The sequence below is a fragment of the Lissotriton helveticus genome, chromosome 8, assembly GCF_964261635.1.
Source record: "Lissotriton helveticus chromosome 8, aLisHel1.1, whole genome shotgun sequence".
In the NCBI taxonomy this organism is placed as follows: Eukaryota; Metazoa; Chordata; class Amphibia; order Caudata; family Salamandridae; genus Lissotriton; species Lissotriton helveticus.
In genome coordinates this window covers 1526691895-1526719269 of record NC_136069.1, presented here as the reverse complement: position 1 = coordinate 1526719269, position 27375 = coordinate 1526691895, and the positions used below count along the sequence as shown (strand labels likewise).

General features: G+C 41.2%; 1 protein-coding gene across 1 annotated transcript in view; it reads right to left on the bottom strand.

Annotated features, from left to right (window-relative positions):
- Positions 1–5153: 5153 nt before the first annotated feature.
- Positions 5154–27375, bottom strand: part of GDPD4 (glycerophosphodiester phosphodiesterase domain containing 4) — a 371535-nt gene continuing 349313 nt past the window's right edge. Inside the window, exons 13-16 of the mRNA XM_078658510.1 lie at positions 27217–27364; positions 23505–23587; positions 13863–13918; positions 5154–7256 (exon numbers count right to left, since the gene is read on the bottom strand). Of these exons, the coding sequence (XP_078514636.1) occupies positions 7153–7256; positions 13863–13918; positions 23505–23587; positions 27217–27364 (391 nt within the window). The 3' untranslated portion in view covers positions 5154–7152. The remainder of the gene's footprint in view (positions 7257–13862; positions 13919–23504; positions 23588–27216; positions 27365–27375) is intronic.

Sequence of the window (27375 nt, the reverse complement as noted above, 5' to 3'; positions counted from 1 at the left end):
GTTTATGTTTTGTTGCAGTCACCAAGGGTTGTCAGCATTTCTAGTGTGCTGCAAATGAGGATGGTGATGGATACAGAAGAGCAAGAGAGAACGGTGGAAGGCGGTGAGGGTGGAGCAGCCCAGAGGATGCACATAGCAAAGGTAGACATTTATTGTCTGGTTTGATAATAAAATATATTTGCAATTGTCTTGCTCCATTGCAATAAATGCTTTGAAATGGGTGGCAACACTGTGGGCAGTGAGAGACATGCTGACATGCCTAGGGGCAGATGTTTCCCTATGGTAATAGAAGGTTGTTTTACTTCTATACACATTGGGGCCGACTCACAAAAGCATTTATGAGTATGATAATTAGTACTACAGAAGAACTCCTACATGTCTTTGTGAATCATCTTCGAAACTTCCAAATCCCTAATCCTAAAAGTGCAAAGAGGGCACATCTCTTTCTATTTGTACTATTTGTCTATGAATATTTCCAGAACATTCCAAATGTATTCCCATTTAAGATCATTTGAGACCAATTCAGAAGGCATGTAAGCGTATGTAAAAGAGTGCTACAGGATGCTTTTGAGAATCAGCCCCATTATCGATATATCTACATCTACATCTACATTTCAGTTTTGGCAGCAACATTATCAGACGGCTGAAGAGATGAGGGGCAGAAAAGATTGCCTGCTCATAGAGAGGAAAGGCAAGTGCACTTTAGGTTGACATATTTGCACTATGATGTGAAATTAATGTTTGTCATACACAGGTGATGGATATAAAGGTTGGATCATCTGCAGGGGAAAAGATAACCTCTCTGTTGCAGTCACAAGAACCCAATGAGTTCTCTGAAAAGCTTTAATGAAAATCTGTATATAATGTTAGTGTAGTATTCCTATAGTGCAAAATCTAATAACAATGGTAAGATGATAAATGATGTTAGAGAAAAAAAGCCAGTCGCAAAGCACAAGCACAATATTTTCTAAAATTAAATGTTGATGTTTTAAAAGCATGGTTTATTTTTTAGTAGCACATCAACACTATTTCTTGTGTGAAGGGATGTTCAGGGTTTAGGAATCCGCTCATTCAATATATTAAAATATATCGCTGAGCAGATTTTTAGGTAATGAAAACTACAATCAAGTCTAATAACAATATGACCACCCTCCTCTCCCAGAGTGTCTGGCACCCACCTACACACCTCTTCCTTCCTCACAATAAGCTCCTCTCCAGTAAATTTACCCATTTCATTATAGCGAGGTCCTCTATATATATCCCCTAGACAACTGCAAACAAGAGGGGTCAAAAGTGAAGCAATGTTGTCTTCTGCAAGACTAATTTAAGCTAGATCATGTATCATTTTAGCCATCAGAGTAGGCAGCTCCAGACTGCATGTTCTGAGATATGTCTCAAATGAAACACAAAGAGCAGCTTTTATGGCTTGGAATTCACACAAGGGGCAACTTAATCAATAAATAACTAATTGGCAGTCAAATTCCTGGATGCTTATAAAGGATAACATAATTAAAACACATTATAAATACTGACAGAGGTCATATTCACTTGGGTTTAATTCACAGTCCAGAAAGCGGAATACAATTATGGAAAACATATTTGTGAATTCTAAGCCTTGGTAAAATTTAAATTATGCTGGGGTCATTCGCATATTTCGCGAATTTCGCATGACGCTTGTTGCATAAAATTATGCCATTATGCCCTATTGCGTAATTAGACGTAATTAAGTGCTGTTCGCATCAAACTTTTGCAGCAAACACTAGGGATTTACAAGACCAGCCAGAACACAAGTGGCTTGAATGTTTCGCACTTTTTTTTACCATGAAATATGACATTGAACCAAAATTTGATGCGTAGATGCATTGTATGCTAAAATATAGGACTAAATGATGGTTTTGCATTTTGCATAATTACGCATAATTTTGGGTAATTTTCACGGAATTTCAGGTAATTACATGAAAGCAAATTACGTGACTTTCACACATCCCTAATTCCTACCTTATCAAGATATATAATTTTTAGGGCATGAACCGATAAAACCGATGAAGCACCTTTCGAGAGTACGAGTGAGTTTACTGCATTTAACACCGACATGTTAGTCATAAGTGGCCATAATATTCCTCTGACAAGGGATAGTAGGAATTTCCTTCAACGCTGCAGTAGTAATTCCTCTCCTTAAATAATAGAATTGAAGAACTACCCCCTCCCATTTTCCATTTTCACCCAAAACTTTGGGTGCCCTTATTGCCAAAGAGCTGTGCGGGCAACAGGAGAGCAATTATCTTGACCCCTTTCAAGTTGCCTTTCGTTCAGCACATAGCACAGAGTCTGGCATACTCTCAGTGCTAGACAACTTGCGTATAGAAGGGGATATAGGACATTTTTCTGCTCCAGTCCTATAAGACCTATATACAGCCTTTGACACGGTTGACCACAATATTTTGATTGACCTGTAGAAAGTGCAGGACTGCAGGGCCCGCTCTTAATTAGGCAAAGCAATTTCTGGAAAAGCGGATGTGGACTACCTCAGGGATCATCACTAGCCCCCGACTTGTTCAACATTTACATCAGTGCTCTTATTAAAGTTTCGGGAAACAAGAATTGTAAGCTCTACAACTATGCTGATGATTCACAACTCATCCTTATTCCTGAAGGCACCACTATCTCCCAACAGAACTTTTAAAACATTAAGCGGCCCATTATGATGTCGGGCGGATTGCCCCCGCCAGGCTGGAGGTAGCCACCGCCAGCCTGGCGGGGGCAATCCGCCCGACATCCACACTCGTTCCCCCCCCCCACCATATTAGCATGGCGGGGGACCTCGGCGGACGGAAAGACCGTCCGCCGCTTTTCTGCCCTGGTCGCCTTGCGGCCGGGGCGGAAAAGGAATAATATGGTGGCAGTGTCTATCAGACACCGCCAGCCATATTATAATGGGCATTTTACAATGCCTTACGGAAAGGCATGCGGTCTTCACGAGGGGTGGGGGGTGCACACGGGGGGGTACCTGTGGTACCCCCCTGCATTTGCATATACAATGCGGTATGCATACATGCATTTATGGCATTGTGGCGGGCGGTGCAGAGAGCGCCGCCCGCCACAATGTTATAAATGCAGGATGCGGCCGCCACTGTGGAGGCCGCATCCTAATACCACCCACGTGACCCTCGCCCTTATAGCGAAGGTCCCGAGTCTGGATAGGATGGCGGCCGTCATCCTAATGACCCCCTATGTGTTTTATCTGGGAGTAGATGGACGACAATTATTTAAAATTAAATGTGGATACTAAACAACATGAACCTATGGAACCATCGGTTTTGGCCTACTGAGATGGGACCAACTCACGTCCCTAAGCCACAAGCTAAAAGCTTAGGAGTTAGAACTGCTGGGGAAAGCTCTTTAACCCCAGGTTGGAGCTGTAATCTCCAACTGCACCTTTATGCTAAAAAGATTAAAAAGATAGTTACATTTCTTACACAAGATGTACTAAACTTATTAAGGCCTTAGTCTCCTATAGACTAGAGTATGCTAACTTTATTTACCTGAGTAAGCCTGAAACACTTGTACACATGCTACAGGTTATTCAAAATCAGGCAAGCTTGCACAATCTACAATTGTCTCCATGGTTCACATCAGCCTTATTTTGAAAGCCTTATGTTTGCTCCCTATAGTGTATCCAAGAAGTTTAAAGTCTTTGGCCCCATTTTTAAGACCTTAAAGGGTATTGGCCCCCAATTCATAGCAAACAGACTTAAAAAATATATTCCCAGTCGGGAGCTTCCCTCATCATCTGCAAATCACCTGTGTTCTGAAATTTAGGGAAAAACGCACTGAGGTACACAGCATTTCAGCACTAGCTCCTGCCTGAAGGAACTTTCTTCCTCGCCACCTTCGTATGGAACCTGATTTTACAAATTTGAGGACATTTTTTTAAGAGTGGCTCCTCAGGAAAGTATTACTTAGCAGCTTTGTTGACTAACTAGGACCTAGCACCAAGAAACCGTGGGTTAATGTGCGCTTCATAAAAAGAATTAACATAACATAATGTTATCACATAGTCGGCTTAGCTCATGGTCGGACGTGATACCAAGAGGCTCCAATGCAATTCCCATAACGTGTCTGGCTACAGCAACTACAGAGGCTGGACTGCTGATCAGTTCCCTATTTTGGCAGAATCGGTTAAACAACCATCAGGCCATGAGATGGTCTGATCCTATTGCTTACAGGAAGAGGGAAACCCCAGGAATTTTGAGTTGATTAGGAAGCCACTTGGTTGCTGCCATAAATTCTAAAGAGCACATCACACACCGCTGTCTTTTGGGGTAACAACAGCATTCCGGCATCTGAGGAACCCAAGTATGAGGCTTGTTCTTTTTGAGGGAGACAATGTTGAGGATTCTAGGTTTTCTACCAACAGAGGCTGAGAACCTCAGAGCACTGATGCTTCACATTTTCCAAACAGTGGTGTTTGACTTTAAGAGGTTCAATTGCGCTGAATATCCACGAGGTCACTTGGTTGCCAACAGAGGTCATGGGGCTAAAACACCTGGAGTAGGAACTGTACTTAGGGACACACAATCAACCAGAAATCGTCACCTGACAGACGTTTCAAGAAAGTGGCTTAATATATAGAGAATCCAAAATGTTGGTGACCTGGATCCCAGCCGGAGAAAAGTTAGAATAACTTGGGACAGTAAAACATGTCTTCACTGATCCACAGGCAGCAAGAGATTTTGTCAACAGCAAGAAAACACAACATGATAAAGAAGGATAAGTTGAGGTTTCTGATCACTATGGTTTCTCTGCAGATGGTTGCCTGCATGATTTTCCAGCCTTTCTCCAAGCGGGATGAGTTGTGATATCTAACCATAGCTGGACTCCCAATTAACAATTCGTTTTCTGCATTCCCTCTTCCTTTCCTCTTTCCCGTCCACTAGGATGGGTCTGTGGCAGTGTGAAAGCTAGAGAAGTTGGAGTGCTATGCAGTCTATTAATAAGGGTCTGCATTTTCTGTGTAGAGCGTAGATAATTTATTCATAAAGTACCACTGTGTGTAGCCAAAACACATAATTTAAACATAATTAGAAATGGACTATAGACGCCTGATACCTGGTATCCAACCCTTCCAGTATCTAGTATCCAGTATTATCTAACAGTTTTCAATGTATTTAATTGCAACTCACATTTTAACTCACATTAAATTTGATTGTTGGGTATGGCATTGCGATTTGTTTTATATTCCCATTTCAAAAAGTGTGATTCTTTCTGCAGCACATAAAGTGGCTGTGTATTCTGGCAGCTGTTTAGAGTGTTGGTAGAGTGAGCATATTACTTCTGGGTACAACAATAAATGTGTAATGTACAATCTGTAACAATATTATTTTAAAATGTACTCAGTAAACGCAATGTTTAATTAGTACAATAAAGTGACAAATCTTTTAAAAATATTTTTTTGTAAATACAGTAGCATGAAAATATGTTTCTTGGTCAACACAGTTTTTTGGAGTTGGGCTAATGTTGATCAGCAGCAGGTAGGCACCCAAGCAGAGCAAGATTTGAACTAAAGTCCTACAGAAAGTACCTAAGGACTGAAGCATACTTGTATTAGGCACATGTAAGAAGACCATTAATATTCCTGAGTGGAATATATACAGTACAAACTGGGCAGGATTTTATTCAACGTGTGAGAAACCCAAGAACCAGATATCATGATATAAAAGAGAAATTAATGGTAACCATAGGTTGGATAACAATAAACTAATATGCCTAGAGGTAGCTTTCCTCTATCAATTGATAGGTGACTATATGTAGCTATTCGGTCAATAGGTGGCTATTATGTCAAATGAGTACTACCACCATGATGGCTACAAGGACCTCATTCCATAGTGTACTACTACAATGGTGAGTACAATATCGTCATTCAATAGAGTACTACCACCATGATGACCATAACAACATCATTCAGTAGAGTAATACCACTGTGAGGATAAAACAAATGTCACTCAATAGAGTACTACCATCTTGATGACTGAACCACCTAAGTCAATAGAGTAAAACCACCATGAGTACTACAATCAAACTAGCCACTTGCCTGTTTCACCTCAGTCAATCAGGGTACTCCCTCAAATGATGACTACAATTAAATTAGGCACTCACCTGTTTCACATCAGAGTTCAAATATGGCATCTTAAAACACATACTTTCAATTATATACTTTGAAAATGTTCTAGGTATATATTGGTGTAAAGTTAGGTGTATGTAGGTTCTACATATTGCTTGGTCATCTCCAAGGTTTCTTCATATTGTTCCTTTATAATCCTTAATGATAATTAATATTAAAGTGATGTGCCGTAGATGTGCTGATCCTACAAGATACCGTATGTTCCATTTCAGACCCACTTTGTAGGACTGAAAACAATGATTGACTGCAACATAAATATTCCTATGTACTGTAGGCACAAAAGCTAGCAAGGACATTCAACCACCATATTAATCCAATTTCTATTTAGCTAAGCATTCTGAAAACAGAAAGGTTCTTCACTGACTTCTTCCTACTAATGCAACAAGTTACTTCGTAGTGTCTGATGTAGGGGCCAGCTGTCGTAGGAGCCGCCAGGATTCCAGAACTTTAACACCCAAATCTTCTCAGTACTGCTCTTGAGCTATTTGACCAAGTCTTTGCTGAATGAATGCGGTATGACTGTTTCCATCACTTCACCCAGTTCGCATTTACCAATATGCCTTTTTACTGGCTTCTCTTCATGTTGAGCACTTGGAAAAGAGGTACTGCAGCAGCCACGCCTCCATCGACAGTTGCCTAAATGAAGTTTCACACATATGGTTTGAATCCTAAATGATATGCGTTCAGATGAACTAATCCACATGCAAATGGATCCGACCATATTTACAATTTTACATTCCAGGTTTTCTGTTTGGATTTTCTGTAAGTCATTTGGTTCATTAAAGTAGGATGTGTTTGAGGCCAAACACCTAAACAAGCATCATTTAGTGAAGAGCAGATATGCTAACACAGGCATATAATGCCCCTTCTCATTATAGTCATTTGATCTACATCCACTGTGGGGATGCTCACAGAGAGGTTACTGTAAATATGACAGCATTGTAATCACTCAGTTCTCAGGTGCTCTCTTTTTAAGCATTTGTGGTGGTTCCTGGAATCTCATCATGGGGCGATCGGTTGGGGGTTGTTGGCAGGCTCTTTAGGTCACTTTCTTCAGAAAGGGAACCATCAAGTTCTGTAAAAAACACAGTAAACTGATTTATTAATGCTATTCAAGTGTATACATATTGGGATGTTGCTGTATAGTACTGACACAAACAGCTGAATAGAATGCATGCTTATGAGAGTATGGAAATCTCCTATAGCCTCAAACTCCCGCACAGACATACATACACACACACATACTAGCACATACATACTGCCCAACCCTTGAACCAGCTCACTGGTTGGATGGGAGTTGGGGTATAGGGCCACATGATGAGTCTGTTTCCAAAGTGCCAATGTAAGTCCAGTGATATACCCCAGAATGTCACTAGAGACAGGAAGCTTGACTCCCTATTTTCATCCAAGGCATGACCTGCCATTGGATCCACAGCAAGATGCAGCCTGTGTTGGAAAGAGAACTGTCTGGGTAAACAAAAGGTAACTAGAGGCAACTGCTAGGTTAAGCAGCAACTGATTGACTGCTTAACTTCAGTTCTGCCCAAGTATCTGTCTGCTTCCCTCATTCAATGGCTGACTTATGCAGGCTGACTGCTGGTCTCTTCTATCCAATGAGTGAAGCAGTTTGGGACCTATAAGCAAGTTAAAAAATATGGAGGACCCAGACATCCAGCACACTCATGGCCAGATTTACACATTCCTCACACATTACAGCAACCACATTTACTATCTATGCGACTTTGCACGGGGAAAAACACAACACAAAGCCCCATATGCTAACATCGGCCTTCTGCTGCTGTCATCTGCTAAGCACCATTCAATTGCAGCGGGTCTCTGGAACAACATCAGTGGGACAACCGCAACTGACATGCTGTTAATTGCTGTTGTCCACTGAGGTTGTTCTAGAGACCCGCCGTGATTGAATGGTGGATCAGGTTCTCATCCAAAAACTGATGCGCTGACAGACGCAGCTGTCCCGTGTAGAGATCCGCTGCGATTTTCTGGGGACACTGGACTGTCTTTACACTGCTAGGAAGATGTGGTTGCATCTAGGAGCCCATGTGCCCTGTACACCCTGATTGATCATTGTATCCCACACTGATTCATTTGGTTTTTCATCTAGAGGCCCGTTGCGGTTCTTTGATGGACCGTGGACCTCATTAAATGGCTTGGTCACATCGAACAATGTGTATTTGAGAATAAGGAACAATGCGCCTTGTGTGGGTATATTAATTAGTAACCCACAATGATTCAATTGGCTCACACTACTTCAGGTTGCCTTTTCGCTTACTGTTTTGTGTTTGTCCTGATGAAGACCCACATGCCAGGTCGGAAAATCGATTTTTGCCATCAGTCGGGTCGAAACGTCAACATTAATTTTCTGGCTTGGATTGAATATTTAGATCCTTTCCATTTAGATGATGTGTCTTGATTCCTTGATCGCCTATCTTTAATCATGGACTCAATCCCTAGATAATAAGTTATCTTTCAATCAGGCCGATCTACTTTCGCTATTTGGAACCACTTGAGCAATTGTTCTATATTTGAAATAGTACAAGTTTTTTACCATTGACAATTTTTCTATATCACTTTGCACAAGAGCACTTCTATTGACACTTTTCTGTGCACTATTCTAGAGCAACAGCAGTACATTTCTTAATGTATTGTATGATATTGAAAAATCTCGAAATGTAAATTGAATTTATTTATCAAAAAACCAAGTGTGTCTTTCTCTTCTCTCTAGCGCAAAGATCTAGTAGTAGGACCATTAATACGTGAATTAACACAGTATATTTGGCAATTTGGACCATTTTGTTGCTTGTACCATACTATATCTATCGAGGTCCTGTGGCTCACCTTGGGTTACCCCATTAGTCTGTAGTAACATAGGATTTGGGCATGGAAGCATACCCTTCCCATACTCATTCGTATGCCAGGGTAAAATCAGAAAACTGCTACGCGTTGGCTGTCTGCTGTGCACTGCAGTACACATGCATAAGTGGGGGTTTTGAAAAATAAGCATTTTTGCCCTAGTTAACGCCTTAGTTTTGTCATATAGATCGTCTGACTATCTTAGTAGATTGGGCTTTGACTCAAAACCTATAGGTACCTGTGCTGCTCCACCCCAATAAAATCCTAGTAATGCCCCTTGATGCAAAAGGATTCAAAGTAGCACAAATAGTTTATTTTTGCTCTGAGAAAAAGATGCTTTTCCAGGATAGAACAACTTTTGTGCTGGATGGAAAATACCCTTGCAGGCTTTGCGTCGATTTGCACCGGCACAAACATTTAGTAAATCTGGGTCTCTGTATAGGTAGGTTGGCTGTCCCTGTCATACATGTGCACTGTGCATGTGGATGGGCATTAAACATTAGAGCACCCTCACCCCAAAAGTATCAAAGTGCTTTACATGTAATGGGGTCTCAGAAAAGATAAGTACTTATTTATTTATTTGTCTGTTGAGTTTTGTATAGCTCAAACTTGACCCAAGGGCGTTGGGGCGCTTCTCAGCAATTACACATTAGCAACTGCGTGGATTGCATTTGGAGAAGATGCAGATACATAGTGACAATACCATCTTATGAGTCAGAATGGGAGATTGGGCATGGAAGAAGGTGCTTTAAGGCTGACAAAATGATTACAAATTTCACTTTTTTTTAAAGTGCTTGTAGGGGATTATTTACACAGTCCATCTCAGAATGCGCCTGCTCCATGCTACGAAGATGAATGTCTGTTGTATTCTTGATGTTTTTAACAGGCAATGTCCATTGGACATTACATTTCTACTCCTCAACAACTACTTCAACATGCACTCAAGCTGTTCTAGGTTTCCCTCTTTGATTAGTTCCTTCAAGATGGACACATGACTCTTTCTGTCTCTTATTCTGTCCCCGATTCCTCAATGCGTCCTTGTGTTATACATGCGTGACTTTATAGACACTTAATGCTGCATTGTTCAACTATGACTCTTGTGAATCCCCTCATCTAACTCTTGTGGACGTTATCACATAACATTTAAAGCGCTCTGATACCTTAGCGCCTAGCTAGCGCTGTACAAAACTCAGAAATAATGACAATAATCCAGAAAGGTGCAGTGTGAAAGTAAGAACTGGTAATTAAGCTGCTCATTTGAACTTGTTCAAGCTATCAGCATACTTACTGTGCCAGCGGGCACTAGTCAGGTTGGTGGAAACACCACTTACATGCTCTGTTTCACCATGCTGCGCGTTAACAAAAGTGTCTGAAAAGCTTTCCACCAAACCTTGTACTACATAAATACAACTATACACTTATAAAGAAATCCCATGAACTATTCAGTGGATCTTTTATGACTCCAGTTTCACAGCCTGTAGATGTGTTTCCTCTTTTATCCTTCTTTTAGAAATGCAGTCTCAAATTAATTCAAAAACTACCTTTTGTCTTGAACCCTCAGTCAAAATTCATAAATGTTTCTGCATTGCGGATTTATGAGTACATATTCCATGAACATATTTGCTGTAATAAAGGCACTCTGTGTACCTCAATTTACAGACTGATGTAGTGCAAATGTTTTGTGGTGTTGCATACACGCCAAACAAGGGCTTGATATTAGGTTTTCACTCTATGGAACAATTAGAAGTAGGTAATGGTCAAATCATTGTAGATTGCACAAAGCATCCATTTGGAACAATTGCTGGTCTTTCTATGAATGGCACATCCATTATTTCACTGCACAGGGCACCCCCCAAAAAGTTATTTTGCTGTTTCTCCGTTAAGAGATTTTCAGTACATAAGACTATTTCCAAATTGCACACCATGTAGTGTGTAGTGAAAATAATAAAGGAGGGAAGAGGGAGAGGAAACAAGACTGGGTCTTATAGTTGAACAGAATTATTTCTGTTATTACTTGGCACCTTTATGACTTATAGTCCTATTGTGTGGTACTAGACAAACCAATAGCCACTAAAATCTGGGTACACCTACTTGTGACATTTATAGCAGGTTTTGCTTCCATTAAAGTTATTTATTCAGGCTTTCAAATTAAAATAAATCTGCAAAACAAAGTGTGAAGAGTCTTCAGTTGGACAAAGGGAGATGTTAACATTGTGACTGTAGAGAAAGATTCACACCCACAGCTACACAACACCTCTTTCGCACCAATGTTAAGCACCCATTTCGAGTATGGTGCAATTCAGTCCTCTCCGGAACAAGAGAGTGTCAATGCGTTATCATGCAAGTAGGAGCCAATACCAGGCAGCGGGAATCACTGCTTGGCCAGGGTCCAGATGAACATGTACCATGGTGGACTTTTATCTGTTTAATAAGATCAATGTAATGGTTTTCTGTGGTAAGAGTGAGGTATACCTTCTGATAACAAACAGGCATCCTGGCAATAAAGCAATCATGCTGGGATGAAATGGTTTCCAGAATAAGGGATTAGGGCGTCCTTTATCTCCTGCAGCCCTAGGTAAATGTCCTGTAGGCGAGAGCCACAAATTCTCCCCTGATCGAACTGCCAATTTAAGAAATGTGAGTAAGAATTGCTCAAGGGCTCTTTCAGCCAGCTTTTGCTGGTCTTGTCCATGAGCCTGGGATGCCTGCTTCTGGATGCTTAAACCTGGATGAGCAACAACAGTGGAGTCTGATGTCAAATAAAATGAAATGGAGGAACAGCTGCCAATAGAGCCTGCTCACAATCTTCTTTTTCTAGGCAACTAAGCACTGGGGAGTTTTATACTAATTTCTACCAACTTGATTTTTTCTCCGTATGTGGACTATGTGGTGAGTTGAACCCGCCAATAGGTGTTGATTGGCACTATAAATAGAAAATACAGACTCATTAGCGCAATAGGTAGATGGAAAAATATGACTTTTCTTAAAGTGGCATAACTGTTTGCACCATCCCTGTTGAAAGACAGTGGGAATGAGGCAAGAGGCATGCCCTACAGACAAATCAAGACGTGTTGGGGAGTGGGGAAGCAACCATCTAAAAATAGAGGCAGGGGAGACCAGGTCCTCTTAATTATATTTACAATTGCTCTCATGGCCACTAATTTGAATGTTGCATTGTCCTTTGTTGTCATGCGATAGTGGTACTAAACATACTCAACTTCTGCATTGAATTATAGATCTTGGAATTTTGTTTTCTTTATCATATCTGTTCCTCCTCTCTTCTGTCTCCTACCCCTTACTGATTTCTGTCCTTACCCACATCAGATGCAGTTTACACATTTTACACTTCCAATTAATAGTCTTTCATCAGTCATTATCCTTTTGGTGGTAGGTAGTACGTGACAGCGAGGTCTAAAAAATAATCCAATCATTTTGTTCAGAAGAAATAAGCTTTCATTTTTGTGCTGGTCTTTTTCCGCAACAGTTTTATCAGGTTTTATATAATTGCGCATCCAGACACTTCCTCAGTATCTATAGTGTCTTGGCCATATTGTCTAACATCAGTGTCCAAGTAGGATTTAGTTGAACATACCGGCCCTAGCAACAACCCTTATAATTGGCCCACCTCTGCCAAATCGTCTGATGTTTTTGGGGGCATCTCCTTACCTGGAACACCGCTACCTCCAACCCCATACAGAAATCCATCCCTTGCTTCCACTGCCTGGCTATATCCCTCTTCGCTAGCGTGAGCCCGAGAAATAGTAAGTGGCATTTATAGCGATTCCCCCTATTCCATCTGTACTATGTAGGAGAAGCAGTTTGAGGGCGAGATTGATATCCCAGGCTAAGACTGCACTCAAACAGGACACCAACCTGTCCAGAAGAGAGTCAACATGCTACAATCCCACACCGTGTGTAAAATTGTGCCTTCCTCGACCTCGCAGCATAGCCACCTGGGGGAACCTATTAGGTTCATGCACCACAGACGGCTCCTCTTGTAGTATGCTCTAAGTCGACAGTTCAATTGGATCAGTCTAAGGCGGGAGGAAATTTCCACCCCACGATGGGCCTCCCGAGCCTCTGTCCAATCATAGTCATCTATGTCACTCGGAGGGTGTGTAGCATTGTAGAACTATTAGTGACTAGGGATTGGTAAATTTGGGAAATTTTACGGCTGCCTAAGACCCCCTTCAGATTTTCCCTCTAGCAGACTGGAGTCTTGGAGAACTGAGATCATACAGGTATGGGGAGAGGGCGTGTCGCAGCGGCAAATATTTATCAAACTGTCTGCGATGCATCATGAAATCAGACTGCAGCTCTTGAAATGATTTGAGTATGGTGCAATGCATGACGTCCCGTATTTTTGTGCTGGTTTTACCTTTACTTAATTAACCACCAATGACCAACATTGTCTATGGCCAGTAATCAAGACGACAGGATAACATATCACAACACTACTGTTACAAAACCAGTTAAACAAACATCTTGTAATGAAAATGGACTCGCATGCAATCTCCCATGGTGCCCCCGGGGCATACTATGGGAACACACGAAGATGTATCTGATGTAGAACGGGAAATTGATCCAGAATAGTGAAATCTGGTACCAGGATTATAATATATTGATCCAAAGTCACAATGCCTTATCTTGGCTAGTGCGCTGATAGCCATCCAAGGCATGCATAGCACCACATGCTGTCTTAGGTCTGCTTCAGAGCACTTTGATCTATGGTTACATTACAGATATACATTTAGCTTTTACTGCTCATTCCACATACACAAATATGAAACATTCAAGCACACTGTACCTCTTTCTAGGAGCATGGAGTTGTTAGAACAACAGGAAAAACCTGTCTCCCGCCACCTGCAAATAAAAATACAGAATTTACTTGAGGACATAAAGGAAAATGTAAAGCACCTGCACATAACACGTATGGTATATTTAGCATATATGCAATTGTGCAGGTTGTTATTTGCTATTTATTACCAATGTTGCTTTTGAGGAGGGGCATTGCTCATGGGAGGGGAAGGCTTGAGTAGATTATGATGTGCCTCCCCTTCATCAAGAATGGTAGTAAGCTGCATGTTATGCACATCTATGCATGTGGCTTATGTCACAGAATGTGTTCTTGTGTATTTGTAGTTAGTCATGGGTCGCGTTGCTGTAGTAAGAAAAAAAAATCACATTGTGGCTAGTTGGAGAGATATTTCCCTTCATAAAGGCATTGAATCATCCAATCTGTGATGCACTAAACAGTGATTTATCATGCTAAAAATATGCAAGTTTACCTTTGCTGTCTTGTAGAATGTGTGAATATTAGTACATTTGCAGTAAATAAGGTGTTATTGGGCCACTTTTATTTTCACCTCAAAGCATATATAAATAAAAAATATATATATATAAACGTGTCAGGGACTTTCTTGCATGCAGCCTGCAATATTGAATAAATGATTTTCAAACCGGAACTGGCCTTGGCACTTTTATTGTGGATTAAAGTAACATGATTTTCTGTCCCCGTCATCCATGGCCGCCCTGCAGGGTTGGGGACCCACGACAATGGAGTTTTGTTTTGGATTTAGAATGGGGGGCATGGCCCAGCTACCCTCGGATGGAGCAACAGATTTACCTAATACTTACCATTTCGAAGGTAGGAAAGGGTGACAAGAGAGGCAACGGCCTCATCTTGGTAAGATTTGGATTCACGGCACAAATGTTATATGTTTTGGCAGCAGCATAGTGTGTGGAGAAGTGTGGCTCACCGATTAGAGCGGCAGAACCTGAGGCAGAGGTCTGGCCCGGGACCAGGGTTCAATCCCCGTCGCGGCAGGGTCTTGGGCTCAATGTCCTCGGACCCGATAATTCTCGCCTCGGTGCCTACTCTGATCATGGGTTCCACTCTGCAACTCTGGGCAATAGCTTGCTTAATCTCCACACCGGCCCTAACAACGCTAGGATGCCTGGCTTCACCTTGGGGGTGCCCAGGAGTGGACACCTCACAGGAACAGGCCAGGAAGGGTTCCACAGCGGTATTCGTACAGCGCTTAGAGACCCCTGGGTAATAGGCGCTATACAAGTGCAAATTACATTTACAAGTTAAACAATGAAAAGATATAACAAAGTGAAATATGAATATTTAAACACCTGTGACTATACTTATTTGAACCTGTAGTGTGAACAGACACCATTTGGCATGACGAATATTGCACTGCAGTATAAAGAGCATTATGGAAATTGCAGTACTTACTATCAGTCACGTGGCCATGAACTTATAAACACTCGTGAGTTTGAAAGTCATTGTTTTCCTATGATAAAGGCATCACTGCCGAAACGTGTCAGAGACTTTCTTGGGCCTTCACTGTGTATAGTGGTGTCATAAATTATGTCATTTCAGATGTCGTCAGCTGTGTTATCAATGCATTGAACCGGTCGTGAGTGATGTAATATGTGAGAGTATAAGCAGTACATGGCGAGGGCTAGAGTTATAGGTAGTTCCTGGCGTAAGTTATAGTTATTGAAGTTGACTATAACTGGTAAATTTCAGCTTTTTTTTTTTAGTTTACAAATCTATGTTGTAACTGACATTTTCACCCAACTATAACTCCACTTTAGCCTTTGTTTTTTCTAAGGCTTTTTTTATGGTAAAGTAAGGTATGGTTTCCATACCCAACTATAAAATCACTTTTCACTTTTGGTTTTTACAGTAAACTTCGAGGACTTTTTAAGGTAAAGTATTTTTTTTTACTATAACAACATCATGCAAGCTATGTGGCCAAGGCTATGCGTGGTTGGGATGCCTACCCCGTGCGAGCACATCTTTCAGCTCTACATGGCATAGGGTTGGGAGATCAACCCAGTACCAGGCACAGCCCTGGCTGTCCATGCCAGGCCCTACATCCAATCCTCCATGGTCAGCCAACTCTATGTTAGGCACAGCCTGTGGCCAAGTCCAACATGGGATTAGCATGCAGCCAGACCTGCGCTCAATACCCTGCGAACGCATTGCCTCCATAGTGCAAGGTATTCAGCCTCAACACCGCAGTTTGACTATGTGATGTTACAATTTAACAGTGTTATTTTAAGTATGGAAACCTTACTGACTGCGTCAAAGGGTTAGAACACCAAAATATAAAAAGTGGGCCAATTGGCTTTATCAAGGAGCCAGTATATATAAAGCACATCTATTTTCTTTGTCAAAATACCACCAATAATTATAATCAAATGTATATTTAATTAATTCACACATTGCAATGTTTAATAAGTGATTGGCATAAAAGAAAGCAATACACCTGTATTAAAAATCAACATGTCTAAGTAGTTTTATGTTTTTACATTTTTCAAGCTACAAAATGTAGTCCCAAAAACAACTACAAGATGGCCCTACACTCTAGCTGCAGAGCCTAGAGGCCCAGCTCAGAGTGCTGTAAACAAATATAGCAAGCTCTCCTGGGATCATGGATTTAATTACCTAGAAGAGATACAGTTTTTAATGTTGCTGGGGGGCTGCTGCACTACATGCAGTCCCCCAACACAACTTAAATAAAATGCTTGCTGGGCAGAGTGGTTAGAGCGGCAAGAAGGCAGCCTTATTCTAAGTGAGCTCCTTGCCTGTGCCATTCATCCTACAAAAACCTCACCCCATCCGAGGTTAGAACACTGCTGCAGACACCAATGGTACGCTGAATAAATTGATCTGATGGCGTTGGGGTTAAATTTAGTGACAGAGAATGCTCCATTGTGGGGGAAACCGGGTAGGTGGGTTGGACAGCGCCACAGCCTCTGCGGTGACGTTGCTACACCCGTCGCTGAGGAAGGGACACAAGATGTGATAGAGGTGAGGTCTCCTCCCGAGACGGATGGATGCTGATATTGGGCATTAAAGGCCAGGCATAGCCGGGAGAAAACAGTACAAAGCCCAGGTGTGAGGCATCAGACTCAAGGTCCTTAAGCACTTGGCTTGCTCTCTACACCTCCTCCTCCCTCAAACTTGAGTGCTAGCGGATACGAGGGACATGGCGGGCCAATGTATGTCATCCCCCCTACGGCTCAGAGGATGCACGGAGCCCTCCACACCATTAGGCTGAACCTTACACCCCTTCTGGCTGCCAACCACTGCTAGGCCACAATGAGAGCAGGGAGGGCAACACGGACTACCCCTTGCCGGTATGCAGACAAAATATCGAAATTAAAATATCGATATACAATAATATCGATGTTTTAATTTCGATAGTATAGAATATCGATGTCCAAAATATCGACAGACAGAATATCGTTTTTTTAAGGTATGTATCTTACTAATATCGAATTTTACTAATATCGAAATTTTGTTTAGTGTTATGTATTTTATTATGTTGTTTATATGTTTGTTAAACATGTTTTGTAATGTATGTTTGAAAATTTGTAAATTTGTTTACATTTTGCGTTTTAGTATCAGAGCGGGTTGTGGGTTTATAGGGGAATAGGGTGGGAAGTAATTTAATAATAATTAATTAATTAATATATGTTTGTAAATATTTTTAATTAATAATTAATTGGTAATTAATTAATATTAATTAGTTAATTAATTAATATAATTTTGTACATATTTTTATTAATAATTAATTGGTAATTAATTAATATGAATTAGTTAATTACATTAATTAGAGTAATTTTTTTATATATATAATTTTTTATTGTTAATTAATTAATTGGGAAAAAATAATATTAATTAGTAAATTAAATTAATTACAGCTAATGTGCTAATATATTTACTTTATTGTTATTGTTAATTAATAATTAATTGGTAATTAAATAATATTAATTATGTAATTAAATTATTTAGAGTTAATGTGCTAATATATTTAATGTGTTGTTATTGTTAATTAATAATTAATTGGTAATTAAATATTATTAATTATGTAATTAAATTATTTAGAGTTAATGTGCTAATATATTTAATTTTTTGTTATTGTTAAATAATAATTAATTGGTAATTAATAATTATTAAGTGATTACATGATATGATTTATGTGTAGTGGGTTGTGTGTTTATAGGGGGATAGGGTGTGATATAATTAAATGTAATTAATTAAAGAGATTGTATTTTATTTTGGTATTTATTGTTAATTAATTAGTAATTAATATGTGTTATTTAGTTCATTTATAATTACATCAATTTAGTAATATTAATTGTTATTAATTGATTAATTGAAATTTATATTAATTGTCTTTTTTATATGTGTAGTGTGTTGTGTGTTAAAGGGGGAGTAGTGTGGGAATTAATTTTTACCCCCATGCTATCCAACGCTTTCCCTACTGTTGCACCCTCTGGAGAGGGAATAGTAATTTAAACCCTTACGCTATCCAACGCTTTCCCTACTGTTGCACCCTCTGGAGTGGGAATAGTAATTTTTACCCCTACGCTATCAACGGGGAAACAACCTTTACAACGCAACTTTTACAACGCACTACCATTACAACAAAATGTTTACAACGCAAAAACCATTACAACGCATGTGTTTACAACGCATGTTTTTACAACGCAGGTACCTTTACAACGCATACCATTACAACGTAAGTATAGGTAAGTATATAATTATATTTTAAATTTTATATGTTTTGGTTTTTTTAAGGGGTATTTTTAGGGTTCAGGGTCAGTTTTCAGTTTTTGGGTAAAAGGGTATTTTTAGTGTTCAGGGTCAGTTTTCAGTTTTTGGGTAAAGGGGTATTTTTTGTGTTCAGGGTCAGTTTTCAGTTTTTGGGTAAAGGGGTATTTTTAGGGTTCAGGGTCAGTTTTCAGTTTTTGGGTAAAGGGGTATTTTTAGGGTTCAGGGTCAGTTTTCAGTTTTTGGGTAAAGGGGTATTTTTAGGGTTCAGGGTCAGTTTTAGGTTTTTGGTATTTTTAGGGTTCAGGGTCAGTTTTCAGTTTTTGGGAAAAGGGGTATTTTTAGGGTTCAGGGTCAGTTTTGGGTTTTTGGGTAAATGGATATTTTTAGGGTTCATGGTCAGTTTTCAGTTTTTGGGTAAAGGTAAATTTTTAGGGTTCAGGGTCAGTTTTGGGTTTTTGGGTTAAGGGGTATTTTTAGGGTTCAGGGTCATTTTGGGGTTTTTGGGTAAAGGGGTATTTTTAGGGTTCAGGGTCAGTTTTGGGTTTTTGGGTAAAAGGGTATTTTTAGGGTTCAGGGTCAGTTTTGGGTTTTTGGGTAAAGGGGTATTTTTAGGGTTCAGGGTCAGTTTGGGGTTTTTGGGGTACAGGGGTATTTTTAGGGTTCAGGGTCAGTTTTGGGTTTTTGGGGTACAGCGGTACAGGGTAAAAATAAAATAAAATTAAATTTAAATTAAATCAATTAAATGAAATTAAAAAAATTAAATTACATTAAATTATATTAAATTAAATTATATTATTTTCAATTTTTTTTAAATTAAAAAAAGTAATATATACTTACCAATACTTACGTTGTAATGGTATGCGTTGTAAAGGTACCTGCGTTGTAAAAACATGCGTTGTAAATACATGCGTTTTAATAGTTTTTGCGTTAATTTATATGTAGAGTTTTTAATTTATTTTAAATGTATATGTATTAGTTTTAATTTTTTAATTATGTTTTAATGTTTTTATTTAATATTTGTAAAATTATATGTATTTTTAAATTATTTTTACATTATTATTAATATATTTAAAAAAACGATATTTTTAATTTCGATATTTTTGTACTACGATATTAATTTTTCGATATTTTTGTACTTACCTTTATGAAGATATGACTCCGATATTTTTGATTTCGATATTTTTGTGTCGATATTTTTGTATGTAGATATTCTGTCAGTCGATATTATGTCATAGATTCCCCCTTGCCGATAAGGTGGACTTGGAAGGCCAGAATACTGCTAGTCTCCACCCCCGTCAGGAACCCCATTTGCCCGGAGGAACCTGGAACTGTATGAAGCTGCTCAGGCCGCCTCCTTGATAGGGTCTGCGGGGCTCAGTGACACAGTATAAGAATTGTGATTTGGTGCCAGTGGCGGGGCCCTGGTGGGTAGATATGGTGCAGCTAAATACATTAAGCCATTGTCATATAACATTGGATCCTGCCTCCTACAGAGTTGGGAATGCACTACTAAGGACAAACTAAAGTGATTTGGCAGCCGATGCCCTAGGGAAGGAAGACTGGTAAGACTAGTGCACTTGCGGACATGTATAATGCTTGTTTGATACCTTTCCCTGGCCACAAAAGCACTGTGGTGAATGCTTTGGGGCAGACGGGCCTGGCACTGCCTGTATATCAACTCCCTTGATTAGCCTCAGAAAAGCTGACACTGGTGGGAAAACTGTCTAGTAGGAGTTTAGAAGCCTAAAGAACGTGGTGTGGCCCGACTCTATTTGAGAGGTTCTAAGGCGGAGTCAGGTTTTTCAAAAATTAGGAGAAATCCATCAAAAGGTGTTTCCATAAGGGATACCTGTACATCTGAAACCCCAGTGGACTGCATCTAGTCATGACAATGAAGCATCACACTGGTACTGACTACTTGCCTCAAGCAATCCAGGCCAGCACGAATGACATATTTGGCTGCCTCCTGGCCATTCTGATTGGTTTGAGGCAGGGAGGCCCTAAATGATTCCAGAACTGCTGACAAGATCTCACTGGGCATGTCCCAGTGGGCATTGGCCTAGTAAGAAACTGCATTGGCAAACCTTGTAGCCAAGGTGGCTGAAGAGAACATTTGTTTCACCAAATGCCTCAGTCCTCTTTGACTTTTTGTCCCGGAAGGATCATAGGGATGAGATGGGTTTCAACCAGGGCCGGACTGAGAACCAAAACCGGCCCTGGCAAAGTGCTCGGCCGCATACCCCCCCCCACCCACGGGGGTTGGGGTTACTGCCAAGCTCTTTGCAAGGGACGGTTTTCGGCCGATTTTGTTACAGGGTCGATTTTGCACGGCCCTGTAACAAAAACGGCCCCCCTGGGACCCAAAACCGGCCCCCACCCGTGCGGCGTACCAGGGGATTGCCCGGTACCCGCTACGGCCAGTCCGGGCCTGGTTTCAACTTGCAGAACCACCAGCTTGCCTGGAGTAGGACGCTGCATTAGAAAATCAGGTTCACCCGCCACTGGTATGTGGCATCTGGCCACCTGTCTGTTCACTATTGTGCAAGAGCAAAGGTTTGTACAGATACCTATCAGAGTACCAGTTAGAGCTTCACTGAATGGGGATTAAGGAGTCAGAGGAAGTAGGCTCAAGATGTAGGACTTCTGTAAGGACATTTGTTTTCCCCTAAACAAACTGCAGTTGTGCGGTGGCTGTATGTTGTCCGAACGGGGTTGTACAGGAGCCGGGTGTGGTGGAGTGGAGGTGGAGCACAACCTCGTCAAGGTGGATTCAATTCGGGATCAGACATTAGAGTAGGCACCTATCCCTCACTGGAGTCAGTGCAGAACCTCAGGCAGGTTCGAGGGGCTCATGCGGCACTGAGGACGGATGTGTTGGCCGTAACCAGACTTGAGGCTTGTGCAGATCTTTGGGGGCCCAAAAGCTCACCAGAGGGAGCTGGAAGAAATCCACAAATGCACAGCATGGCCTCCTTAAAGGCCTTAATTTGCTCTGGTGTCGCCGATGGCCTGGTGATTAGCATGGGACCAAAATAAACAGGGATAATTGATGCACACTCACTCAGGAATAGAGGGCAAGGGAACGCTTGCGTATACCATTCAGGGAACATTTTTGTTCTAACAAATGCAAATTAGAAAATGTGCAGAATTAAGATCCTTAATTTCTTAGTGAGGAAATGACCCTTAATGTCTCAGAGAATAGAGCAGTATGAGTTCGGCTTCAGAGTTCAAATATGACAACACAGGGCAGTTAATTGAACGGGTTCGTAAAACAATGCATTGAGAAAACAGTAAAAGTGTGTATGTAACGTCAACTGAAAGAATGCAAATTAGAGGGACACAAAAGGAAAAAATATTTTTTAAATCTAAATATACAAAACTCACCAATATAATTCTTACTAATATTTTATTCATAATCCCTGCACGGTGCAACAGTATTGTTTCTGTTAGTTTTAGATCTGCAAATATACGAAACGAATAATTGAGGAAGTTTGAAAATTCTAATTATCATAAAGGCTCCCTAGTCATGCATGTGTGTGTTTTGGGGAAGTTGTATGAGACTTACATTCTGAGGGTTTTGTTTTTTGCTGTCATAAAATGTTTTACCACATACATCCATAACAAAATAGCATTCTCGTCCAAACATTTCAACATGTTAACTGTTCATTATTAGGTTCAATAGAAATTATGTTTGAGTTGCTCCACTCAGTTCCCGTTTAGCATTTTTAATGAAGTGCATGCTTCAACTGCCCCAAAGTGCTGTCAGAACTGACTCTGACAAAGTTCTTGTGAATTTAATATATTTTGTTATTTTTTGTGTTTTTATAGCCACATCAGAGCATTTTGTGGTTGATTTAGACTTAAGGAGGGGCACCGCTTCACCCAGTACTCACTACCACTACCCTGACACGGTCCAGCCATCGCGGCCAGAATTATTATCCCTTTAATTACACTAGTGGACGGTGGGAGAATAGAGTGGGGGTGACGGGTTCATCATGATGTTGAAAGCACTGCCATGCCGATGCCTATGCTCTGCTTCAATAGGCTACCTTGCAAGGCAGTGCAGTGCAGGGTAATATTAGTGATTCAGCACCCCAGAACCTCAAGGACCCAGTGAACTGAAGGGAGTTATCCAATTCACACTTGGGATTTGTGAGGGATTTGCTGGAATTGGACTCTTATCGGTGTGCTTTTAATAGCCAAGGAAGATGACCCTAAATGTTCCCATGATCCCTTGGGGGTTTTGGGATGAAGAGTCCAATGTTGCCCTTCTTCTGAGCACCAGGCAAGCTGAAAAAGGAGCAAGTGCAGGCGAGTCCCACCACCACCCCAGTCATATTACAATCGGGTGGTGAGTAGCACTACCAGATTCTAACATAACAAGTTATAAGCTTCTAACTGGGGTAGGCATGGGTTTAGAATCCTCTGTTTTGTGGTGTCCTAGTAATTGGTGACTTGGGATAGGAAATATCTTCTTGTGTTCAAGGACAACTTGAAGCTGACCAGACTACTTAATTCAGCTCATATAGTGGACTGTTTTCTGTGGGCATAAAGCCAAACAAGCCATCATGAACTTAATTCTGACCAAGACCAGCTGCCAGTAGAGCCATCCCTAGCCCTCACTTGATGCCTTCACAGTAAGTAAAGGGAAGTGGTTGTTGGTGCTACTATAAACTGCAGAAACATTGTCCTAAACAGGCAGTTTTCCTGTGTTCCGTGAACAACGTGGGGTTAATCTTCACTCTTGGATGGAGGTACAGAAAATGACCGCGAAAAGGCCATAGAAGTCAAAATGTAAAATGGATGGCGTATATTTCCTTAGTATGGCCTACAAATGAACATAGTAGCGCCACGAAGTAAACTTACATATGAAGAGTGAAGATGAGTCCAATGAGTACTGCAGAGAGGACGTCTGTCAGGATCCATACAAACCTATACTGATCGGGGGTCTAGGAAAGAAAGGAAAAGTGTCATCAAAGGCTCATTAGTGATGTATGGACACAGAAGCAGTATGTACTTTCATCCTCTTAATGGCATTGTTTTCTTGAGGTTCAAGGGAATTTAGAGTAGGTCACATTTAACCTAAAACACAGTTAACGTTTTTCTGGATTGTTTAATCTTGAGACTAGTGAAGTGCCAATGTGGTGCAGTGTAAGTTTCTTCACATACTTAATTTACAGTTAACAACAGCTTTTTAAAGATCTCTCAGGAGTTCGTCAAGCCTTATTCATAGGTGCTGCAACGCCTCTTTAAAGTGACAAAAACAGCCCTTCTCAGGCACTGCTCAAAGTACAAAAACAGTCATGAACAACTCTTCAAAGTTAAAAAAATAGACATTCACAGATGCTGCAACAATTATTTTGGACTTATTGCTGGACCTAACACATCTACAGACTTGCCTTTTAAGCAATCAAATCTCACCTTGTCCTCCTCTTCCTATCTTAACATGTTTTTAGGGCGAGCCTGTGGCCTTTGAGCCTGCCCACTGCTTACTATTGGTTGCTCCACAGCCACTCTTATTTGTTTGTTTTTCATTTGTTAACACAGGTGGCCTTCTCGTACTCTTCTTGTTATTTAACCCTTCCCTGGAGCATGCCCAAAAAACATGTATTTCCACTGCTCGCGTTCTAGGAGCTACTTTTTAGGTCGAGCCTAACGCAGGGCGCATGCGCTGCTCTAGAAAATGACCTCTTGGAATCACTTAAGGTTTTCAGCAAACTAGTGCATGTGGCTAAAAAAAAGCCACACGCATGAGTTTGCTGAAAAGCTGAAATGGTTGCCCATTGCATGTGGCTTTCAAAAATTGAAAGTCCGTAATTAGCTAAAGGCGGGCGCATGTCCCGCCTTCTCTCTGAGGGTTGACTCCCATGGCCTAGGGGTATTGGGAGCGAGCAGCAGCGCAGGCGGGTGCCAGCTGCATTCATTACATTCCTGGAAGTGCATTCACGCACCACTCGTTTATATACTGCTTTGGAAAAGCTGTGAACATGAATGTGGTGGATTCGATTTTTCATACATTTATTCAGCAGTTTAAGAAGAAGTGTGCTTTTGTACATTTCTCTGGAGTTTAATGGAGGGGAATATAATGAATTCTTCATCAGAGTTGTAGACGGTGCTTTGTCCACAATGGTCTTTGTTACATCTTTAATGCATGGATTAACATAAGCACAGCATAGTTTAGAAATGTTTCAAACAATCCAAGTTAAAGGACGAGCGCACTCACAGAGAGGAGAACACAATGTACCCACTTGATGAGGAGCAGTGACGTCACACCTATATAATGATATCGTGTGTCAGATTCCTCGAGTAGCGTTGATTGGCAGCCGGTGCTCAATATTATCGCAGTGTTGTGTTGGGCTGCTTGGCCACGTGATCTGCGATTTACTAATGGGTGACAGGAGTGCTTTGTGAGATTAACGAGGCATGAGTCATCGCTCGTTGCATGTGGCCAGGGATGCTGCACCATTACGTGACTGGGACGAATTCTTGGAAATGTATGCATAAACCACAGTGTCCAGCTACACGCCAAGGCCTCTTAAAATGAATGTCCACTTTTCTCTCTGGCATGGTTCCCATTAAAAACATCTATTAAAAGAGGCAACCGGAAATACCTCTGAAAGCTCACGTGCCTCGTGCAGGACTAGTTACTAGCCTGGAACTGACAGCTTATTAGAACATAACAAGGTCTATCTTTTTGCGAGAGTTTGAGCTATTGGCATTGTAAATGACAGTGCTTTTTAACAAATAAATAAAAGGCATTTTCGTTTACTATGCCAAGAGCTCAAACTCTCGTAATTGCGAGACCTATTGCATTGAAAATGCTTGTTTCTTTTTGTGTGTTGTGTTTGAGAGCTAGCTCCCTTATGCTCTTATTCTACCCCCATCCGGATTGTTGCTTTTTCCTTCCTAATGTCCATGTTGTGGCTTTCCCAGCCTAATATTTGTAACATTGCTTGCCCACCCTCCCGCTGTCTGTTGTTGCTTGCCCCCACCTGCTGTCCGTCTTGTTGTTTGCTCCCAGGCGCCGTCCCTCTTCTTCCTTGCCCATATTCACTGTCTATATTGTTGCTTGCCCCCACCTGCTGTCTGTGTTGGTGCTTACCCCTATCCACTGTCCGTGTTGTTGCTCTCCCCCTTTTCCTGTCCTTATTGTTGCTTGGCACCTTTTACTTTTTGCCCTTATTTGAATTTAAGCACTTTTTGAAAGTGTGTTTTTCAGCTGTCTCCCTCATGTAACTCTCCATCTTATGCTGCTTGTCCCTGTGTGCCTCTCACAGCTCTCCTCCATGTTGTGCTTGCCAGTGTGCTTCTCCATATTGCATCTATCCTTCCCTGTGTTGCATCTGCTTCTCCCACCCTCCCCTTGTGGTTTCCATGTCTCCCGAACCCCAGCCTTGCTTACGTGTCCACCTGTCCTCCGCGTGTTGCTACTGTGGTTTCAGTCCTCCCCTGTCTTGCTTCTGACCAACTCACCTTCCTTCACCCCGCCATTGTTTCTTTCCCTTTTGCTTCCAATCTCGCATTCCTCATTCGTTTAAAAAAAATTTTTTTAAATGTTTTTACTCATTTTGTTTTTACTTACTAATCTGGCTCAGATCAGGAACTAAGGGGCATATTTACAAGTTCTGGTGCATCTCTGAAAATCAGCAGGGATGCGCCAGAACAGATGCGTCATGCAATCCCCTCCTTGCGCCACCACAGATGCGCTGTATTTACAATGCGGCGCACCATGGTGCAAGGAAGGGCAGATGCGTGACGCATCTCGTGGCGTAAAGGCGATGCATTGCTGGAGTCGCGTCGCAAGCGCGACGCAACTCCTGCAATGCACAGGGGCCACCTATACTCAACGTGGTGCGTCACTCCTAATGCCTGCTTCAAGCAGGCGTAAGTAAGGATTTGACGCAGCAGCGTCGTAAAACTGACTCAGTGAAATCTTGTAGATTTCACTGTGTCAGTTTTATGGGGCTTTCCTGCGAGGGAATTCCCACCCTGCGACGGAACGCCCACATGAAACCTGACGCAGGTTTCATGTGGCGCAGAGCTTTACAACGTGACGCATCTGCCTAGATGTGTCACATTGTAAATAAGTCGCAACGTGGCGCATTGTTTAAGCCGCCGCTGCGTCACAAAAGTGACGCAAAGGGCTTGTAAATCTGCCCCTAAAACTTTACTTTAGCCATGCTGCACAGCATCTGCAAATCGGTGTAGAGTGGCTAACAACCTTTGGCAAAGGTGTGAGCGATTCACTTTGCAAATGCTTTAGCTAAAAAGTAGACTTATAGTTCTTGATCTTGAACACTGAAAGCGTTGAGGTTGTTGCTACCAGTGCCTTGAAACCCTGTGAGTGGAAAAGCACTTTACAAGGAATTCAAAATTTAAAGACAATGACCAATAAAATAAATAAAGCATCTCAACTGTGACTCTGTCTTTAAGTACCACTCCAGTGTGTCCATTGTCCAGTGTTTGACACAATTACAGCAGTGTCTTAACATTCTGTTTTTTAGAAGACAGTAAGCAGCAAGAAACCTGTAATTATATTTCTACGGTGTGAAAAAGCAAGTGGTAAGTTAATACTTGCCATGAGAAATAGGGGTTGCTCTATCTTCCTCAGGATGTGAGCGGCGTTGGTAGTCACAGAGTGAGCCCCCGAGCACCAAGCCAATGAGAACAGCCACGGCTCGCTTATCACATAGAAGTTTGTGGTGATATTGGCGCTGGCGTAAGTGCTGTAACAACA